Consider the following 20,939-nt stretch of genomic DNA (forward strand, 5'->3'; position numbering starts at 1 on the left):
AATGAATGAAATGGGGTTTAACGTTCTACGTTTCAGCATCAATGCGGGGGGGGGGGGTGAAGGCTTACACCATAACGTAATATTTTGATGAAACAGCTGCTCTGCGAACTACGCTTACAATGTCCTTGACATTGGTGACATGGGAAATGAAGACGTGGATACACCATGATGTGTACTATGAGGGATATGTTGACGGAACTACATCTCTACGATCTACTCTTATAACGAATAACAACGTACACACCAACGTGTAAACATGATCTTGCTTTTCCGTCCCATTCGAACGAGTAAGTACATTGCTTACCTGGTTCGCCATCGTGATTGGCTCGAATAAAAATAGTCAGACCATTTAATATTTAGTAAATATTTAGTAAAATATTTGACAAAGTTATATTAGATAAGTTTAATCACGTGTTTCAATGTTCTGATCAACAATTTGGTTTTAAAGAGAAACACTCTACAAGTCATTGCTCTTTTGTACTTAATGAAACCATCAATTATTATAATAGTCGCAACTCTAGTGTGTATGTTAGTTTACTAGACGCTAGCAAAGTTTTTGATAAGGTTAACTATGTAAAATTCTTCCAACTGCTACGTTCTAGATGTCTGTGTCCTGTATTTCTACCTTGTTTATACCTCAACCAGAGGATACGAGTAAGATGTGGCAAAACAGTTTGCAACTCCTTCACTGTAACTAACGGTGTCAAACAAGGGGGAGTACTCTCTCCAATACTATTTACCGTCTATATCGATGAACTTCTGAGAAGGTGCAGACAAAGTAAACTTGGCTGTCATATTGGGAATGTATATGTCGGTGCACTCGTCATGCTGATGACCTCACACTAATCGCCCCAAGTAAAAACTCTCTTAATGGTTTATTGCGCATAGCAAGTAAATATTCTGAAGAATATAACCTCACTTTTAATCCCGACAAGAGCAGACTTATATATTTTCCATGCAAACCCTCTGAAACTGGAAATCAGGATCTTAAACCCATTCTTATAAACGGCCTCCCCATCAAACTTGTCGAATCTGAATCCCATTTAGGAAATCTGCTTCATAGTTCGTCAAAATATGAACATTTACGTCAATGTATAAATAATGTTACTGTTAAAAGTAATGTAACATTAAGAAATTTTACATTCTCCTCATCTAAAGTTAAATATAAATTATTCAAAACTTATTGTATGCCCCTGTATGGGATTTCTCACAAAAGTCATTAGAGAGTATTTATGTAGCCTGGAGAAAACAGGTTAGGGAAGTATTCAACATTTCCCCAAGAACCCACAATAGTTTATTAAATATTATATATCAGGATTTGTCAATTAAAACTCAGCTTCATAAACGTTTTATTAAGTTTTGTCATAGTATTATACATAGTAGTAATTTATGTCTTCATATATGTGGACGTACTGCGTTGTTGGGAAGTCAGTCTAATATGTGCAATAAAATCAATCACTTATCATATCATTATAATATACCAAAATACAAGTTAGAACGTAAGTCATTGTTAAATATTGTAGATAAAATAGAATGTCACGATAAAAGTTCCTGGAAGGAAAATGATAAGAGAATAGGAAATGCAATACGAGAATACATAGATTTAAGAGATTGTTCCCCAACTGAATATATAAAATTAAATGAAATAATTAATCAACTCTGTATTAATTGAGAACTTGTATATATGTATATGTATTTATTTTTTTCATATTTATTGTACTTAGTGTACGAATAAAAATTTATTATTATTCATTCTCCTTAACGCCGTCACGTGTAAAAATAAAATAGATATTTGAGTAACTTTGTTGTTGAACAAGTATGCCAATCATAATATATAAAATAAAGAAGACAGGTGGGTGAAATTGTATACGTATGTATAACATCAACGATTAATACATGGTAATTCATTATTCATACATTTGGGTCAGGGCGTGACTTTAAATATTTTAATACCCATATGCTTTTATGAAGGTGGGTTTAACCGGTGTCCTCTTACCAAGATAAATCTAGAGATATCAGATAAATTTATATATAAAATGTGACCCGTAATGGCATAATCAGTCGCAATGGGGAAATTTTAAACATTAGGTTTTCACATTCACCAATTCAGTACATTCAAAATAATGTATGATTGGTTTGATTAACTAAGCTGTGCCCGTTTGAAGCTGCCCATGTCAGGAAAGTCAGTTTTGAGAAAAATCAAGTTAAAGATGTTGGGATGTTCTAAAACAAAATCACATAGCAACCAGGGAATTTATTTGCTATTTGGTAGTTTAATAAAAACATTTCCTATGACAGTGTTACAATCCATGTTTTGTATATTATAACTTTTATGAGAATAACTTCTGTTAATCTCATCAATTAATTAGCACCTTTAGTGGTCAAGAGATTAAAATTGTTTATTGGGTAATCAAGTTTAATTTCTTGAGAATTCTAACAACCGCCACAGCTATACGTGTATTCTGTTATCGTCGTCACACGACTGAACTAAATTAAGGTTTTACGTGTACATGTTATATTTAGGTACCGTAAGGGTATTAGAATCTGAATCACTGATAGAATGATAGAAATTTCAATTTCATTTATAAGAGATGCTCACGTTCACTTTAGGGCCTTTTGGTATTGTGAACAAACGGCGGAGAATTTTCTCAGTCGAGATTCTTCGCTTTTCGACTTTTTCGTTGTTCTAATGTTTCCGAACCTTGCTGATAATAAAATTTGAAATAGTATTATCCAATTAGGCATGCTTGCACATTTTATATGCCGTATAAAGCCACATTGAACGAAATTAAACTACCAATATAAATTTATGATTTTTTTCTAAGACAAAACGAAATGTCAAATAATCACCGCTTGGATTAATCAACGAATGGCAATTGATTAATATTTTTAAAATGACAAGTTTCGGGTTTAACCTAGTTGACTAATTTATGATATGCCACGTGGGATATCTCGGCCAATTAGCGAACGAGTTACTCTGCGCTGACTTGGTTAAGGTTAAGGTTGTTTATATTTTTAAACTCGTTTATACTCGATGAAAAGTAGTACTTGGATCATATTGTTTACACTCGATGAAAAGTAGTACTTCGATCATATTGTTTATAAACTAGTGATGTAACGCTTGACAGCGATGTCATGGGCAAAACATGAACTGACCAAACAAATTTCGGGTTACAGACGGCGGTGCCGGTCGTCTGCGAGAGGGGAAGAATAGGAGTGTATCTTGTAGAACCCACTCCACCAAAGAAAATACAACAACTTAATAATGTTGTAATAGAGCCTAATAACTAGTGTGGCTGACTCGAATTCCAATCAACCAATCAATCGTCAATAGTCCACGGAGATGGGACCGTCGGGAGAAAAGTTTGAAATTGAACTAACACGAACGCGTTTTCTTTCTTTTCCACCAAGTTCAATGTGGTTCAACGTAGCCTACCTTAGGTGACTTACCTGAAGCCCAAATCCCAAACAACCAAATTTGGACAATTTGACGGTCGTAAAAGCGTTTTCCTGTTATTCCAGACCGTGAATACAACAACTTTAAAGTGGTATAATTGTGCCTAACTTAGGTGGCTGACTCGAATTCCAATCAACCAATCAATCGTCTACAGTCCACGGAGATGGCACCGTCGGGAGAAAAGTTTGACAATTTAACTGCCACCAACGCGTTTTCGTGCCCGTGAATGCAGGAAGTTCAGTGTGGTCCAATATAGCCTACCTTGGGTGTCTTACCTAAATCCCAAATTCCAAACAATCGTTGTTGGACATGGGGGGGGGGGGGGGCTCGCTCTCTCTGGAAAATTTAACTGCCGCAAATGCGTATAATTCTGTTATTCTAGCCCGTGAAATAAGCAACTCCAAAGTTTCCAATCGGTTTGCATCGGAAATCCCATTCTATGCCGATCTGAATTCCAAACATCCAATCAGACTGTTGCAGCTGCGTTCACAGAATTAATAATAATCGATGCCCGAAAAATGTCGCACAAAGTAAAGTGTTTTAATTCATAGTGAGTTCAGTACAAATTCGTGGTATGCAATTAAAGGAAACGGAAATTAGTGTTTTATTAGATTTCACGAACTTTATTTTGCTAACTAGATGAAATCATAATTTTTGTTTTCACTTTACCCGGCTGCCCAAAGAGTCAGATTGACCCCGACCTCTCCTGCCCCCCACCTCCACTGGCTCATACTCCTATGGAAACTTGGACCTAATGGTTGGTGAGCCAATGAATCAGCGCCACAGTCACTCAAATTCTCAGCTAACATAAACAAAACTAAACCAAGAAGAAGATGTAATATTACCATCAATTGCTTCCCAAGACAAGAATGTCGCCATTAGCCCAAACGGAGCAGATCAGTAGGACACCTGAAAATCCCACAGAAATTTCTCGGCCAACATAAATAAAACTAAAAGAAGAAGAAGATGTAATATTACCATCAACTGCTTCCCAAGACAAGAACGTGGCGTAGTATACAAACAGTAGTAACATCATCTTGCAGCTCGATATTTTGAAGCAGACTCACTTATTCGTAGGAATTCTTTACCGTCAAATATGAAGCCTTTCCTATATTGCTCGACACGTCATGTTATGATATTCTATTAGTCGGTTTCAGTCAGTTTTAACATCAACTGAAATAAAATCCCTTCTGCGTGATTCCAGAAAGTTAGGTCAGAATAAAGGGAAAGGTTCTAAACCAATAAAATGTTGAATTGGGAAGATCTGGTTGGCTTAATGAATGTACTAGCTCCATACTATAAGACACGATAGCTGACCAACATGTCTATATTGTTATTAAACAGAATATTATACTCCTATCTACATGACAAATATTGGTTTGACGAAGAAATAAAGTACCAGAGAAAATAAGCGTGAAATAAAAGTGTCAGTACATTATCAATCTTATACATGTACATAACGAGAGCAACTGATTTCACGAGTGTGTTCATATGATAGCAGCATGTCATACGACGTTTAAGGTTCAATCCCTGGTACTATAGGGAGAAAGAGAGAGAAATAGGGTTTAATGTCCACTAAACACAAACTAAGTAATTTCGGGACTAACATATGGATCAATTTTATTTCAGTAATTCGCTTGCGCGTAGAGGTCTTTAGCAGTGGGAGGAAACCGGAGAACCCGCAAAAAACAGACGAGGTTGGACTAGTTATCCCACTTCTTGTCACGTACAACCGGGGAAACGAAACTACGCCGGTTAAGTCAATAACAGACCTTATGATACAACCCCCCCCTCCCCCTGGGAAAACAAACAGGACACGTCTTTCAATAACAGACCTTATGATACAACCCCCTCCCCTCTCCCCCTGGGAAAACAAACAGGTCACGTCTTTCAATAACAGACCTTATGATACAACCCCCCCCCTCTCCCCCTGGGAAAACAAACCGGACACGGCTTTCGACAAAAAAACATGAAGGAGGTTCTTACCAAGTAATCATGATTCTCAACACATTTCCAAGATGGCGTATTTGAACTAGAAAGGAGTCACCTTTATGTAATACAATTCCACATCGTGATGACATTGATGAAACAAATGATCAATCAAGACAGGCCAGTGTCAGGTATTTGAAGGGGGGAGGGGTAGTTACAGGTAAGAACAGATGTAATTAAATCGCAGCTAGGAGATATTCGGGTTTGGTTTTAAATACTTAGCTGTTAAATAATCAATATGGATACAGTTTTAGCGTAGAGTAGGCCCCAACAATTAAAACATATTGCTTTAAATAGGTAACCACCTTTAATACAGCTTGTTAATATCTCATATGTGGTTTTAATGAAGCTGAAACTAGATTCTAAAAAGCATGATATCTGTGTGTATCGAATTGGTTATATAATATATTATAATCGATAGTTTTGGTTAAACGAAAAATTTAAAATCGATATAAAGACAGGTGTTGACAGGGAGTGGCTTATAGGCTGGTAAGATAGATAGGACACGCGACATGGGCACCACTTACTACTTGAAGGAGACTGGGGAGGTATTTGCTGTAAGAACCCCCCCCCCTCCCCTCCCCCCCTCCCCCCCAAAGAAATTGACATTCATCACGTTATAGAACGCAGTGTCGTAGTTTGTAAGTTAGAAGTAATTAACTTGTATTTTTGAGATGATGTTTATGCAGGAGCATATTTTCAGTGCTTGTCATGTGCTATTGTCAGCAGATACACCACTAAGGACGGATGGGGGGGGGGCGCGGCAACTTGTGTGCTTTAGATCTTAAGGACCACTTTTGATTCCCGACTTTATGGGACAAGGAGTGGACTTCCATTTCGAAACACGTGGATTTTCTCTGTTTCAACTAAGATTTATGGACAGATGGCTGAATACTTAAAAAAAAGTGTTTGTCTTCGCAGGGCACAATGAATTAAATAACTTCTCGGCTTCTTACGTCCGATTCTTCAGATTACGGACTCAAAGCAATGCGATTAAGTGAATAACACCAAGCTACGAAGTGATTCGGCTTAGCTCATAGCCACGGAGTCGGTTAGAGCCATTTATCGCCGCTTCTTAGCCTCGCCTTCGATATAATTAACGGGAAAGAAAGAGGGGGTACTTATCAATTAAACTTAGCATTAATTAGTTTGACCTAATCTGATCTTCGATATGTCCTGAAACTGTCATTTTGTGTAAAGAGTAAGCAATACACTTTCAGAAACATAAATAGGTGACTCAAGGCAGTAGGCGGATTAATAATACTTTATTCAACCAATGCCGATGTGATGATGTTGCTGGTAACTATGGTGACGATAAGGCAATCTGAGTAAAACACAGATTTTATTTCGTTTCGTTTTTTATAGTTAAAAATTTTGTTTTACTTGTCTTTACAACACCAGGATCTTGAAGAGTTGTTTTCATTGATGTGTTCTGGATGGTGTGAGGGATTAGACAATGAAACGGTCTGTTACGGCGAGCTTTAGGCGTTTTTTGCACGGAACTGTGGGTTATCCGCTAGAAACACCAATGCTGATTGGTTAATCAAATGGCTGACGTCATAGGATCAAAAGCCGTTCGTATGACCTCTGTAGGCCACTGATGATAAGGTTGATAATGTTGATGGACATACTGATTATGAATGTAGATGAATGTTCACTGAATATGTTGACAAATGAATATGATTGACTGATATATATATATATATATATATATATATATATTAAAATTCCTGACATAAATACATGTACAAGCATTGACATGCAACAATAAAATATTAAAGTAATATTATGACAGAATTATTTCGTCACGAATCCGAAATTCGTCTTCAGGCATCTTACCTGCATGGACTCAAGCCAGATTTAGATAACGCTTAACAAACAATAGTCAGTTAATATTGAATAACAATTACTTGATGACAGTTTACATTTATTATAATATTAAGGTGTAATATTGCTAAACTAATAAAAACATCGTTATCTCGACATGGAATAATTTGCCTGAGATGGCGGGTAAAGAAAACAAGCACATGGTCCATTTACCATAAAATTCACTGCTACATACACGAGGAAAGTATCATTAATGGTCATAATTCGTGTATATAGATACTCTGCTTCAACTCCTACTGTATACCATGTCATGCCAAATTGATGGGAAAGTTGATGGGAAAGGATGAGACGAGAATTAAGACATATACTCCGCCAAATTAAAAACTTGACACTGATGAATTTCAACAAATTTTTTTTTCTGGTAAGTCAAATAAATTTTAAAGTGTTTCTAACGATAGTAAGTAGTAAGAAGCCTTTAATTTCATAAAATTGTAAATTCACGTGGATCACGTGACTTTTGAGCCTATAAAGATGAAAAACCTGAAAAACACGTGCAAACACAAACTCGTGAGGTCAATCGATGCAAGTTTTCTTAAACTGAACACGCACACGTAACTTGAACTGGAAAAACAAATGCCGCGCCTTTCAAATGTAGAACGTCTACGTGCTATAGGTAGGCTCTATGCTGGTCAGTCTGTAGTCACTGTTGCAAGAGCCTTTAATTGTTCACGCCAGACAATAATTAATCGTAGAATGAGAGTGCTTCAAACAGTAACTATTGCCGACCGCCCAAGGACGGGAGTGCCACGTGTGACGTCACTCCAGGAAGATCAAGCAATACGATTATGTCATCTTAGAAACAGATTTGTCACTGCAACCTCTACAAGTAGAGCGATGTTTGGTGGAAGGGTAACTGCACAAACTGTTCGAAATCGGTTGCAGGCTGCTGGTCTTCGAGCTCGGAGGCCCTATAATGGACCAATATTGACACCTCTTCATCGCCGTAACCGAGTTGTGTGGGCCACAAGACACATAAGATTTACTCAAAGACAATGGAATTCGGTTGTCTTTAGTGACGAATCTCGATTCACTTTGAGATTTGCCGATGGCAGGGTCCGAGTGTACCGCAGACGAGGTGAACGTTACGCTCAAGTATGCGTCAGAGAAGTTGACCGATTTGGTGACGTCACAGGACCTTCAACATGCTCTTGCTGAGCAGTGGCGACGTCTTCCTTGGGTAGTGTTTACTAATGTTCTGAGATCCACGAGAAGACGTTGTGTGGCAGTACGAGACGCTAGAGGAGGCCACAACCGTTACTAAACACTTTATTCCGATTGTTCTCCAAGTCTGTGAATTTCATTTTGGGGGGTACTGTGACATCACGAACGTTATCAATGTCAAGGACTTTCGGCGAGACGTATTCTTGCTTTCTGTTGATGTCAATGTCGTCTGTGCACAACATAACACTAAATAGTTGCCTTAAACCAAATATTAAAAATCTAGTCCCAAAAATCCCGAGTGTCAAGTTTTTAATTTGGCTGAGTATATATGACTACCACACTCTTCCTAGCAGGACATGTTGCACAAGACTAGATCATACAGGGCTTGTCTAAACAAAAAATACATATGATACTTATTTGGCTTATTTTATCTAATTAGTAAAATAATATGTACCTGATCAGAGATAATAATTGTGTATCAATAATATTCTTATTAAGCTGATAGTAGTCACAGTGAGAAAACTTCAATCGTTCAGGAGGTAATTTGTAGTTGACTAGATAACCGAATGTGCACACTTTGCTTGATACGGCATATACTGGATGTGGGCGTGGCCTGTCTGTGTTTTTTTACCCCTAAGCGATCGCCATGTTTGTTCTACAAATTGAAAACAAGTATGGTGGTTGTTTAGGACGTTTTACCCCTTTTTTATGTAATTATTTCTGTAGTTTTGTAATCGGAGTTCAGCTTTAAGTCAATAATAAAATGAAAGGTGCAAGTTGGCCGTTACATTGTGCAAATCCAAATCCACGCTTCTAAAATGGAATAATATTTTTATTCAGGATTGAGGAATAGATGCAATCTATTTCAAACCTCTCTCCATGTCAGATATAGACACATATATTTACATTTTATGGATAAACAAACAATTAACAAGTTTAAACTCTAGTAATTGCCAATGGTGACAGCTTCAAAATAATTAATGAGCTCTCTGTTTCGTCGTCATTACCGTGCAGTAGATAATAGTGTTTCGATGGGTACATGACAATTTGTTTATTGTATTGTTGCTGGCCCCTGGATATAAGGGGCACAACCAAAGAAAGTGTTTAGTATCTCCAAATTGCGGATCCCATTTATGAATTGTATTATCAGAAATATGACGTAACAAATATATTGCCACAAGAGGTATGCAGCTTACATTGAATGATTTGGTTTGCCCGGGATCAAAACGAAAACAATTTTGGTGATGTTGAATCTTGTGCCATCAGTTTCGAATTTAAGAGATGTCTCCACTTAATGTATTCCATTCACTAATTGACGAGGATATGAAAGAATTATAGAAGATATCTGTTTCACATTGATATTCGGGTAATTTTGTTTTAGAATGTGCCCTTGTCTGTCACGATTGGACCACAGAGACAAGACGGTTTCTGTATCTCTGTTAGAGTGATAAAACCGGCTTCATTATGACTGTCTATGACTGGTATCCTTTACAAATTCACATATGGCTCAAGAATAGGGAGCAGGACAAATACTTAGTCACCAGGTTTGATGTTCCGCTCACTAGCCTTTTAGCCATACCCGTTTAATATTTAAAAACTAGCTTTCGTTAACCGTGTTAGATGATTCTACTTTTCTACTGAAGACGAGAGAGGGATGAAGGGGGCGGGGTGTAACGTGAACTCGACACAAACTTGGCCATTTAGAGACTAACGTATGGCACAAGTTTGGAATGGAAACCACGCTTATAATCTAGACCCTCACTTTAATGGATTGTAAACTATATACTGTAATTATCGGTGATAAATAAGATTCTCATATAACATATGAATACAGTTGTTCTTTTTATATGAATTGAAAAGAATAAAACATGCGTAGTCATACCATCGTGAGATATGAATCATGTGGTTGTAGCTGATGTAGTTTATTTTCTATTATTAAATAGAGACACGTGACTTTATAAATTCAATTATATTGACAGCGGCTCTGCGATCTATTGGTATTTCAAATTCTAATTCTCAAAGGTACTTGCCCCCCCAACCCGTTCTACACTACTGTTAAGGGAAAATCCCCGCGATGACGTCCAAGCGATGACACTTGTATTACAACCGCAATCACCCAAAGGTCATGGCCTTACAGTTTATACGAAACGTATTTTATTGAAAATATAATCACCGTTATGTTTTAATGTGCTTAATGACTAAATACTATTCTAGGGCAGGGTTATGTTAAATTATAGAACTCATGGATAATAATATCTTCTGATAAGACGGTTTTATTGTGTTCGTCCAATTAATATTACTCAAGCGTTATAATATCTGTTCTTAATATGGTTTATTGTATTTCAGGAAACTAAACGTGAATATATATATATTCTTCACGGCATGCTTTAAAACGAAATGTACAGAGGATGGAAATAGCCATATCATTAATGAAGGTTCCCAGTCAGTATCTGGTCACGATTATTATGAAGAAATACCATTTAAAAACACTTTTTTTTTTTTTTTTAAACAATATTTTTATTCATTAAATCTGAATTAGGATTGGGGAACAGGCTATGCCTATGTGTGACCCCTCTCTCTGATTTAGGTACATGTACACATTATAAATATTTACATACATACATACATATATACATAATTACATAATTATAGAGCATATATGATACATCATGGATAATATAGAGACTTAGATGATTACACAGAGTGCAGGGCTTGGAATGACTTAAGAGTTGTTTATGGAGATTTAAATCTTTTTGATAAGGAAATAAATTGTTGGACTTCTTGGAAAATAAGTGTGTTTATCTCTGGACTAAGTTTTGTTGACCCATACAACAGACAACTGATTGTTTTATGATTATGTTGAAGGTTATGGATTGTCCGTTTTCTTGCATCTGAATATAAGTGGCATACGAGTAAATAGTGTTCGGTATCTTCGAATTTGTGACCACAGAGGCAAGCAGGGCTATCATCGACGTGTCTGAGGAATTTATGGCCTTGTAGGTTCGAGCAGCATAATCTTAGTTTACAGTGGATTATTTGTGATTTTCGTATCCCAGTATAGTAATATGATGGCACGATGGTGTCTAATTTATTTAGTGAATTTCCAAAGATAGCAAGGGATCGAGAGTTTCTAATTTCAACGTTAAGTTTGTTCCATTCTCGTATACTGGAAGGGATGAAGGACTCACATCACTATGCTGATCCCATAGATATTCTTCAACCACAAGAACAAGACAGTGTCACTGGTGCATCCCTACTCTATCATTTGGAACGATCCGTCTCTTTTGATAGTAAAGAACAAGAAGATTGTTCGCGATCGGATTCAAGGAAACGAGAGATTGATCTGGGATACACCCAAGTCAACAAGACGTTTCGGGTGGAGTTTTCAAATCACAATGGGAACACTAGTTACATGATTGGAGATAAAAGAAGTAACTCGATGGAATCAAGAAGATTGTTCGCGATCGGATTCAAGGAAACGAGAGATTGATCTGGGATACACCCAAGTCAACAAGACGTTTCGGGTGGAGTTTTCAAATCACAATGGGAACACTAGTTACATGATTGGAGATAAAAGAAGTAACTCGATGGAATCCATATCTGATCCAGATTATGATCATTTGGGATCCGACAAGAATACAAAATCGGCTAACAATAGTCTGTCTGATTATGACCACATTTGTATGAATTATTAAAAAAAGAATGCAGTTATTTGACAATTCTTAGTATCAAAGTGTATCATTTTCAGAGTAAATTAGAATATGCAAGTTATTCTGAATATATGTGTATTTGTTCTAAAGAACCTTAATGACTTACATTATGTAAATAACCAGTAACAAATCCTTATTAACCCAAAAAGTATTCTAGCCCAGTTGAGATCTTTAGATAACGATTATTGGCGTATTAAGGGGGCGGGGGAGAAGGCGAGGGGGTCGTTGGCGATGCCACTGTGAGTGTTAGAGTGCTAAAATGGCAGACAAACTCAAATCTACATGATTGATGATAGCTATAAATAAAACCATTCAAATTGGCTCACTTAACTAAATGTTTCAAACGATTATCCGATCTTTCTTTATAGCTTCATTTTTGCAACATTATTATAATACAGTATCCAAAAAAAAAAAATTACTGCAGAAATGGCGACCCTTTAAAGTTATGTACTGTTTTGTATACCAGGTTGCAACTCAGGTCCATGGGCCTTTTGTTCTTTCATAATTTTGTCAAAATGTGAGTTCTGCAAAAAGATTTAAATAGTTTCAAACAAGTCATATCAAACATATTCAAAATATTGAAATATTTTTCAAAAATTGACTTTCTTTTACATTTCTCCACAAAATGGTCACTTATTACACTTTGTATGTCTCAAAATGCCAAAATTTCCCTTTTTCTTGGAAAGTCTGAGACGAAAGGCATTCATTTCTAGAAACCTTGGCCAGTATGCAAGAAGACAGGCTGCAAATTGGTTGAATTGAAGGTAACTGTAAGGGTCTATAATGAAGCTTGTAAGCCTACCCTATAAAAATGTTGCTGTGGTAATAAATCTAACTTGTCTCCACATAAGTAATACTGTTGATGGAATATGGCTAATAGCCATGTTCTTCTATCCTATGGAGGGACAAACAGCTCTTTATTCAGTGTTCTTAATTTTTTGTTCTTAATTCATAGTCCTTAATTCTTATTTCTTCATTTGTTGTCGTATTTCGACATTTGTACACTAAAATTAACACTTGTATCTTATAATCACGGGCCGTATACACAATGTGAAAGTTCCGGATTAAAGTCACATCTGTCCTCGTAGTTTTGTTTGGTAATGCGACACAGGATAGTGTCACAAAGGCTATTGAGCATTGATTTACCATGGTAATCGATATTTACCAAAATGACAGGAGGTTACCATAAAAACATTATTTCAATTAGCAAAAAATATTTACCACCATAAAATGTATCTGCCAGAATATTTTTCTTCTCTAAAATCAAAACGTTTTATTTAATAAAAGTTTTTTTTACAATAACGTCATTTACGATATTACCAGAACACAAGTCATTTACCGTTATGTTATTTCGGTATACATTATGTTGTTATTTTGATATACAAATTATTTACCATTATAAAAATTATATAATACAATAAAATTATTTACTACAATAAATATTTTTTACCACAATATAATTATTTACTACAATAAAAAGTAGTCGTACAGTCCCAATAAATTGTTTTACTGCATGAGGTAATGTCAATAATAAAAATGATATAATACAATAATACAATAATTATCGTTCCAAATAAATGTTTTTAACTATAATAAAACGACTTTATCACAATACAAAGTATTTATCATCAATCATAATAATAATTATTTATTATATTAAAGGTTATTTACTATAATGAAGGTTATTTACCATAATGAAGGTTGTTTACCATAATGAAGGTTGTTTACCATAATGAAGGTTGTTTACCATAATGAAGGTTGTTTACCATAATGATAATTATTTATTATAATAAAGGTTATTTACCATAATAATAATTATTTAACATAATAATAATTATTTAACATAATGATAATTATTTAACATAATGATAATTATTTAACATAATGATAATTATTTAACATAATGAATAATTATTTAACATAATGAATAATTATTTAACATAATGAATAATTATTTAACATAATGAATAATTATTTAACATAATGAATAATTATTTAACATAATGAATAATTATTTACCATAATAAAAGTTATTTACCCAAATAATTATCTTTAATATATTTGGCTTACAAAGTATAGATGAATTTCATGTCGCTTTCTTTCATCTTTGTTTCAATAAATTCATCAAACCTGTCATTGTCTGCTACCGTTATCCAATTCTTCCAATCTCCAACTTGTCCTAGAAGAAAAGGGGAAATGTTTTTATCTTGTGCATTTGAATATTATCGGATAGATACATTGATTAACGATTTGCTGCAGAAAGCAATTCAAATTCTAATGTGTCACAATATGGTGTTGGAAAAAAAAAATATTGAATAACTGTTTTTAAAGCTTCTATTAAAACGGTATCTTATCCGTCCATTTGGGACCATTAATATAATTAAATCAATTATATTATTATTAATATAATTAGATCAATTATATTATTATTAATATAATTAGATCAATTATAATATTATTAATATAATTAAATCAATTATATTATTATTAATATAATTAAATCAATTATATTATTATTAATATAATTAGATCAATTATATTATTATTAATATAATTAAATCAATTATATTATTATTAATATAATTAAATCAATTATATTATTATTAATATAATTAGATCAATTATATTATTATTAATATAATTAAATCAATTATATTATTATTAATATAATTAAATCAATTATATTATTATTAATATAATTAGATCAATTATATTTTCTACGTGAAGTGGTATTAGTCGTTCTACAATGTGAAACCAATCAGCATTTACTACCCCGCGCATGGCATTCGTTAATACTCATAGCTAAATGGCACGATTGGGTAAGCTAACCTTTTCTGAGCATACCGGATCCTTCCTTCCAGGTAATATTTAAGGTAAAGAAACCATGGTAAAGAAACCCTTCTACTTTGATGAGTGTAAGTGTTATATGACACGTGTGACAGGATAAATATTCATATTCTAGAAGATTGTCTATTAGTTCCCGATCAATGGTTTCAGTGAGGTTTAATGCTAACAATGGGGTGTACGTTTTATGTAGTCGATTGAAATATACTTTTAAAAAAAAGTAGGGGATATTTGATTTTGGGGGCATAATACTAAAATATGCAAATGACTACGAAAAAAGTCACTATAGAACCTAACAGAAGAAACATTTCCAGTTACATGTGACGCCCAAACGCACCAATAGCTACCGCATAGAATGCAGGTGATGCTTGGGATCATCATGGGGGTCCAACCCAAGATTTGCACGACTCTGACTTTGAATGTTACAGTCATTGTGGCATTGAATTCCAGGGTGGAAACATCAGTTTAATTGTTTTAGTGACCAGAAAACAAATTTTGATATGTGTCGGCTTACCCAAAATGAAAGGTTACGTGCCCTTGGCATGCTACAGATCGGCACAACACAGGCGGTTGTGGCGCGGACGATGAATGTTTCTCAGTCTGTCATAAGCAGGCTATGGTCCAGATACCGTGATACACAATCTGTACAGGACAGACCACGCTCAGGTCGACCAAGGGCGACAACTCAAGCCCAGGATCGATTTATCCGTACCTTGGCCTTGAGAAATCGTGTCATCACAGCAAATCAGATCAGCGCTCATCTTCAAACAGACACTGGTGTGAGAGTGAGTGGCCAGACGATTCGGAATCGACTGCATAGGGGTCACCTTCGCGCCCGACGTCCTCGCGTGATCCCTTGTTTGAGAGATCATCACATTCAGGCAGGACGTCGTTGGTGTAGGGATCGTCAACACTGGGATAATCGACGCTGGAGCAATGTGATGTTTTCAGATGAGTCAAGGTTCACTGTTGATTTTTTGGACAGACGTAGGAGGGTGTGGCGTCGTCGAAACGAGCGCTTCCAAGACGTTAACGTCATCAGACATGATCGATTTGGGGGTGGTTCTGTTATGGTGTGGGGAGGCATCACTGTTGCTGGAAGAACGGCTTTACATGTTGTTGCAGGGCGTGTTACAGGCCAGTACTACCGGGACAACATCTTGGCAGTCCATGTTGTGCCGTTCGCACGACGTCATGGCCGCCGTTTCATCTTCCAGGATGACAACGCAAGATGTCACAGGGCCAGGATCGTTACAGGTTACCTCCAACAACAGAACATCACCACATTACCTTGGCCAGCACTGAGTCCCGACCTCTCCCCCATCGAGCATGTCTGGGACATGCTTGGACAGAGGTTACGTCAACGTCAACAACGTCCTGCCAATGTCCAAGAACTTGCTGCTGCGTTGCAACAGGAATGGGACAATCTGGACCAAAATGACCTTAGACGTCTCATTAGGAGTATGCCACGTCGGATCAATGCTTGTTTGGCAAACAGAGGAGGATTTACCCGTTACTGACTTGGTTGTGATGCTGTGGTAACTTTGCTGTTTGACCCCGGGTATCATTTTACCCTTATAATGGTCAGTCTGTGCCTTACTTTGTCTAACGATCATTTGAAATAAATCGATGAATGTGAACTTCATTTCATTTTGTCATTTGTTTCTTCGTCAGTTTCATTAGGTGACTTTAATAACACTTAAAAATCAAATATCCCCTACTTTTTTTGAATAGTATATATACATGTTAACCATCGACAGACAGTGCATGTATGGTAGGGTGATTATTATTAATTCACGATCCACGGATTGAATGTATAATAAATATATACATGTTAACCAATCTACATTATACAATAAAATACCTTTTTCATATCTTCATAAGCTATTGCTATGATTGGTGTCTCACCCTTGTCCAAGATATCTTCCCACTCTTTAATATAATCACCCCATTTACCAAAGGCCACTGGAATAAAATACAAAACAATTATCTCCAATTACAATTACAATAATGGGTAACTCATTCAAAGGCTTTGAATTAATTGACCAATTTATTAAAGAACTCTGCAATAGTAGAAGGTAGCATCACCATGCGTTGAAATACGTCCACCCGGCAGCTATGTGTTGCGAAAATGCCTTTTTAGAAATCTGATCTTGACAACTTTTTCCCTGATTTTAAGAATATTACAAAATTGAGAATAATCCTTTTCTCTCGTAAACTTTACGAGGAATCGCGGAGAAATATCTATAGTCCTTGTACAAAAAATAAATTAAAATGGGGTTTAACGTCCTACTGTACTTCTGAACCGACCTGTCTAATAAATCCTGCTCGCTGAGATACAAATCTATTATTATGTGGTGAGCAGTGTTTACCCTACATATTGATTTGTTTTACAATACACAGACGTTCATGAAATAGTCTGAAATATTTTGATATTTTTAAACTTTTAACATTCATTGATTTATCCACTGATGTAGTGAAAATTGAATTCGGGATCTATTCGGATTTATGCACTCTTAATCAATACGGTTATACATGTATTGCATTGGTCTCTCAATGGTTATAATTATTGGGGCATTCACATCACCCTGGTACCACAATTCAAGTGAGTGGGAGGGTTATGGACTATAACAAGTAATAAGGCAGGATGTGCCATATAAATGTATTTTTATATTTAACAAGGAGAGGGCCTTTTTGAGTTGCAAAATACGCGTGTCTTATCATTTAATGAACCAAAAATATGTTAAAACTAAATTAGAGTAGAATTGGAGTTGGCTGCTGCGCGGCAGGGGATTGAAATGATTAATGTCATACATTACCCTTTTCACGTAAAAACAGATCAATTAAATCCTGGAACTTTCCCTCGTATCCATTGGTTCGTTTTATTCCCGTGATATGACAATACAAGGAAACTACTACGTCTTTAGGATTTCGATACACGTAGACAATTTTAGTTGTCTTGGTAAAGATCTGTTTTGGGAGATGTTTTACGCTGAGGTGGGTATTGAGTAACCTTGGAGATGGACGTTTATCAATGATTCCAGTCTCTGTAAATTCCAACATTTGACACTCCTTTGAATCTGTTGTATGTTTAGGCGATCCACTAATCAGCATGCGCACCATCTCCCAAACCCAGTGGGTACCTACAACAATTGATAGAGATTGGGAATTTAACACGGAAATTGAAAACGTGTTTATGATACTTTTATACTAGTAATTGTTATAATGTTTACATTACAAAAAACAAATGTTATTAGTTAGGCTTTGGTTGTGGGTAAGGCCGTAGTGTAAGGTTATAACTTAGATTTTGACTGTAGTTAATGTCGTGGTGTAAGGTTATAACCTAGATTTTGACTATAGTCAATGTCGTAGTGTAAGGTTATAACCTAGATTTTGACTGTGGGTAATGTCGTCGTGTAAGGTTATAAGCTAGATTTTGATTGTAGGTAAGATCGTGGTGTGGTGTAAGGTTGGGGTTCTAATCCTTATATATTACCTGATTTAGGGTAGGCGCTGATTAAAACATCATCTGATCTTATTTCAAGGTTGGCTATATTATTAAAGTGTTGTTCAATTGGTGTTGTAATGGGTAGAATGGGGAATAATATCTCGTCATATTCTATAAATGGCCCCAGTTCACAACCTGAACGATCTTTAAACTTTCTGGTCGTCATTTTATAATTTCCCCCCTCTACAACAAAACAAAGAGAGGTTAATTAATCATCCGTTTATTTTAAATTGTTGATGAGATTACAAGCTAGTAAAGTAACAATAATGTGTAAGAGGAAACACATATCAATATGACTCCAACTAACCTACAGCCATAATGAATGCGATAATTCTTTGATAGACGATTGAGGCCCGATTTTGTGCGGTTTAATTTTTAAAAAGGTTTTAATCCAGGTTGATCGATCAATCGAGAAAGAGAGAGAGAGAGAGAGAGATAGAGAGAGTGGTGGTAACGCCCAGTAAACAACTAGAAGATTACGTTACTAATAGAAAGTGCAGGGGGACTGCACCACACAAAATTTACACAAAAACAAATACACGGACAGGACATCATACTCAGGAAAACACAAACATACAGACACTTCCAAAAAATTTTAAAAAAGTGAATTGATCCGGGGGCTAGCTATAAGCGTCCACTGCGCTGTGCAGTCCCGGGTCTGTAGTGACACAGAATTCACTCAAATTTGAAAAGGTATCATGTATAAGGTGAAACACTACAATTGTAGTTTGTTTCAATGTACGCTCGTATAATAACATTCTATGTTCAAACGGGTCGGTTCACCTCCCGTAAGACTCCCGGGATCCACCATGCAACCGTTATCCTAACTGGAACTTTAATTCGTTTAATTCGGCTATAAAATCCAAATCAAGCAATATGGTCCTGATTATTGATAATATCCTGACATTCAGTTTCTCTGGTTTATAAATCTTATCTGTTTTGATACAACACCTTACCTATTTTAATGATTTTTATCCGGTTTGTTGGCTGGTCGTGCTAATCTCTATCTTAGCAATTTATATATTTATATGGGTTACCAGTATATCATGGTACGTGTGATGTGCATATATTGCTCCACTATTCAGTAAAATAAATAGGACATTAAGTAACTATATTACATATATAGGTGGATTAGAGGCATGTCTCGACATTCTTTTGGAGATACGGCGAATGGGAAACCATTATTGTCGCTTGCGGCGGGAACTCGTTGCAGGGGCTGGTGTCCTACTAAGATTTCACCTTAGTGTTTCCGTGTTTCCGATTTAGCCAGCTTTTTGATGTATAATAGCTTTGCAAGCGAATTCTCCCCAATGCATTCCAATTCTCTGCAAACTTTGCAAATACCGATTTTAAAGATTTTATAAATATCTTGTCAGATACATCTTGAAAACCGTGAGGGGCTTATGCTGCTTGTGTCAGGTGCTTGGTGTTAGAGCATTGAAGTCACTCGTGAATGATGAATTAGTTGTAAGGGAGATCATAATTATTAATTTGAAACCGAAAGTGAATGAGACCAGGAGGTGAATGGCCTTGGATAGGACATAATATTATTCTATTCCCAATATATCAAATTCATCTTGGCATCCACTGAAAATAATAATGGCCTAAATCAGAGGATAAAAATGATGTACGAATGGGATGCGGACGCTAGTGTCAATTACTCGTTAGACTAGAGGACTGATAAAATGGTCTATTTAGGTACAGGCTATAGTTAGTTGGTCTAGCGGACTGGTAACATGGTCTATTTGGATACAGGCTATAGTTTGTTGGACTAGCGGATTGGTAAGATGGTTTGTAAGATCATATAATAAGAATGCCAATCAAAAGATAACAAATCAACTCTTAAAAACGATCCTGACGATATGGCCCAACCCCAGCCTCTTAGTCTGATCTACGTCATTGTTCCAATAGATGTTTCAGTGGATAAGTCGATCGCTTACTAACCAGGTCATGAAGTCTAGGGCTCGATCTCGATATGGACCGAGATTAAGATCCAGGCGCCTGCTATCTATATAAGAACAGAATTAAAATTAATGGCAATAAATAACGTTAAGATTGATCTAGTTAGATACTTTTTGAACCACTTTATGTTTTAGGAAGACTAGGGTCTTTATTGTGGATTATTGTGGAAAACAGTTGTATCCAGTTTCAGACCCAATATCTTAACTAAATTTAAATGCCACAGTCTGAAATCTGCGTTGCATAATAATAATGCTAATCAACCTGATAGGAATACAGATCTATATTTTGTTTCGTTTTTTATACTTTCAATGGCCTACACTTACATGAGGCTCTGACAAGTTGTACTCGAAGGTCATGTCAGGGGTTGGCTTTTGACCGTATGGCGTCAGACATTGATCAATCAATCAGTGTTGGCTTATCC

The 20,939-nt window shown here is 35.9% G+C and overlaps 1 protein-coding gene across 1 annotated transcript; it reads right to left on the reverse strand.

Moving 5' to 3' along the window:
- Positions 1-14,270: 14,270 nt before the first annotated feature.
- On the reverse strand, positions 14,271-18,727 carry LOC126824163 (sulfotransferase 1B1). Its single transcript, XM_050553345.2, has 4 exons — positions 18,545-18,727; positions 17,868-18,191; positions 16,913-17,013; positions 14,271-14,378 (listed from the first exon to the last, which is right to left on the reverse strand). Exons 1-4 carry the CDS (start codon positions 18,720-18,722, stop codon positions 14,271-14,273), a joined length of 711 nt encoding a protein of 236 aa, XP_050409302.2. The 5' UTR covers positions 18,723-18,727.
- Positions 18,728-20,939: the final 2,212 nt, after the last annotated feature.

The sequence above is a fragment of the Patella vulgata genome, chromosome 6 (genome assembly GCF_932274485.2).
Source record: "Patella vulgata chromosome 6, xgPatVulg1.2, whole genome shotgun sequence".
NCBI lineage: Eukaryota > Metazoa > Mollusca > Gastropoda > Patellidae > Patella > Patella vulgata.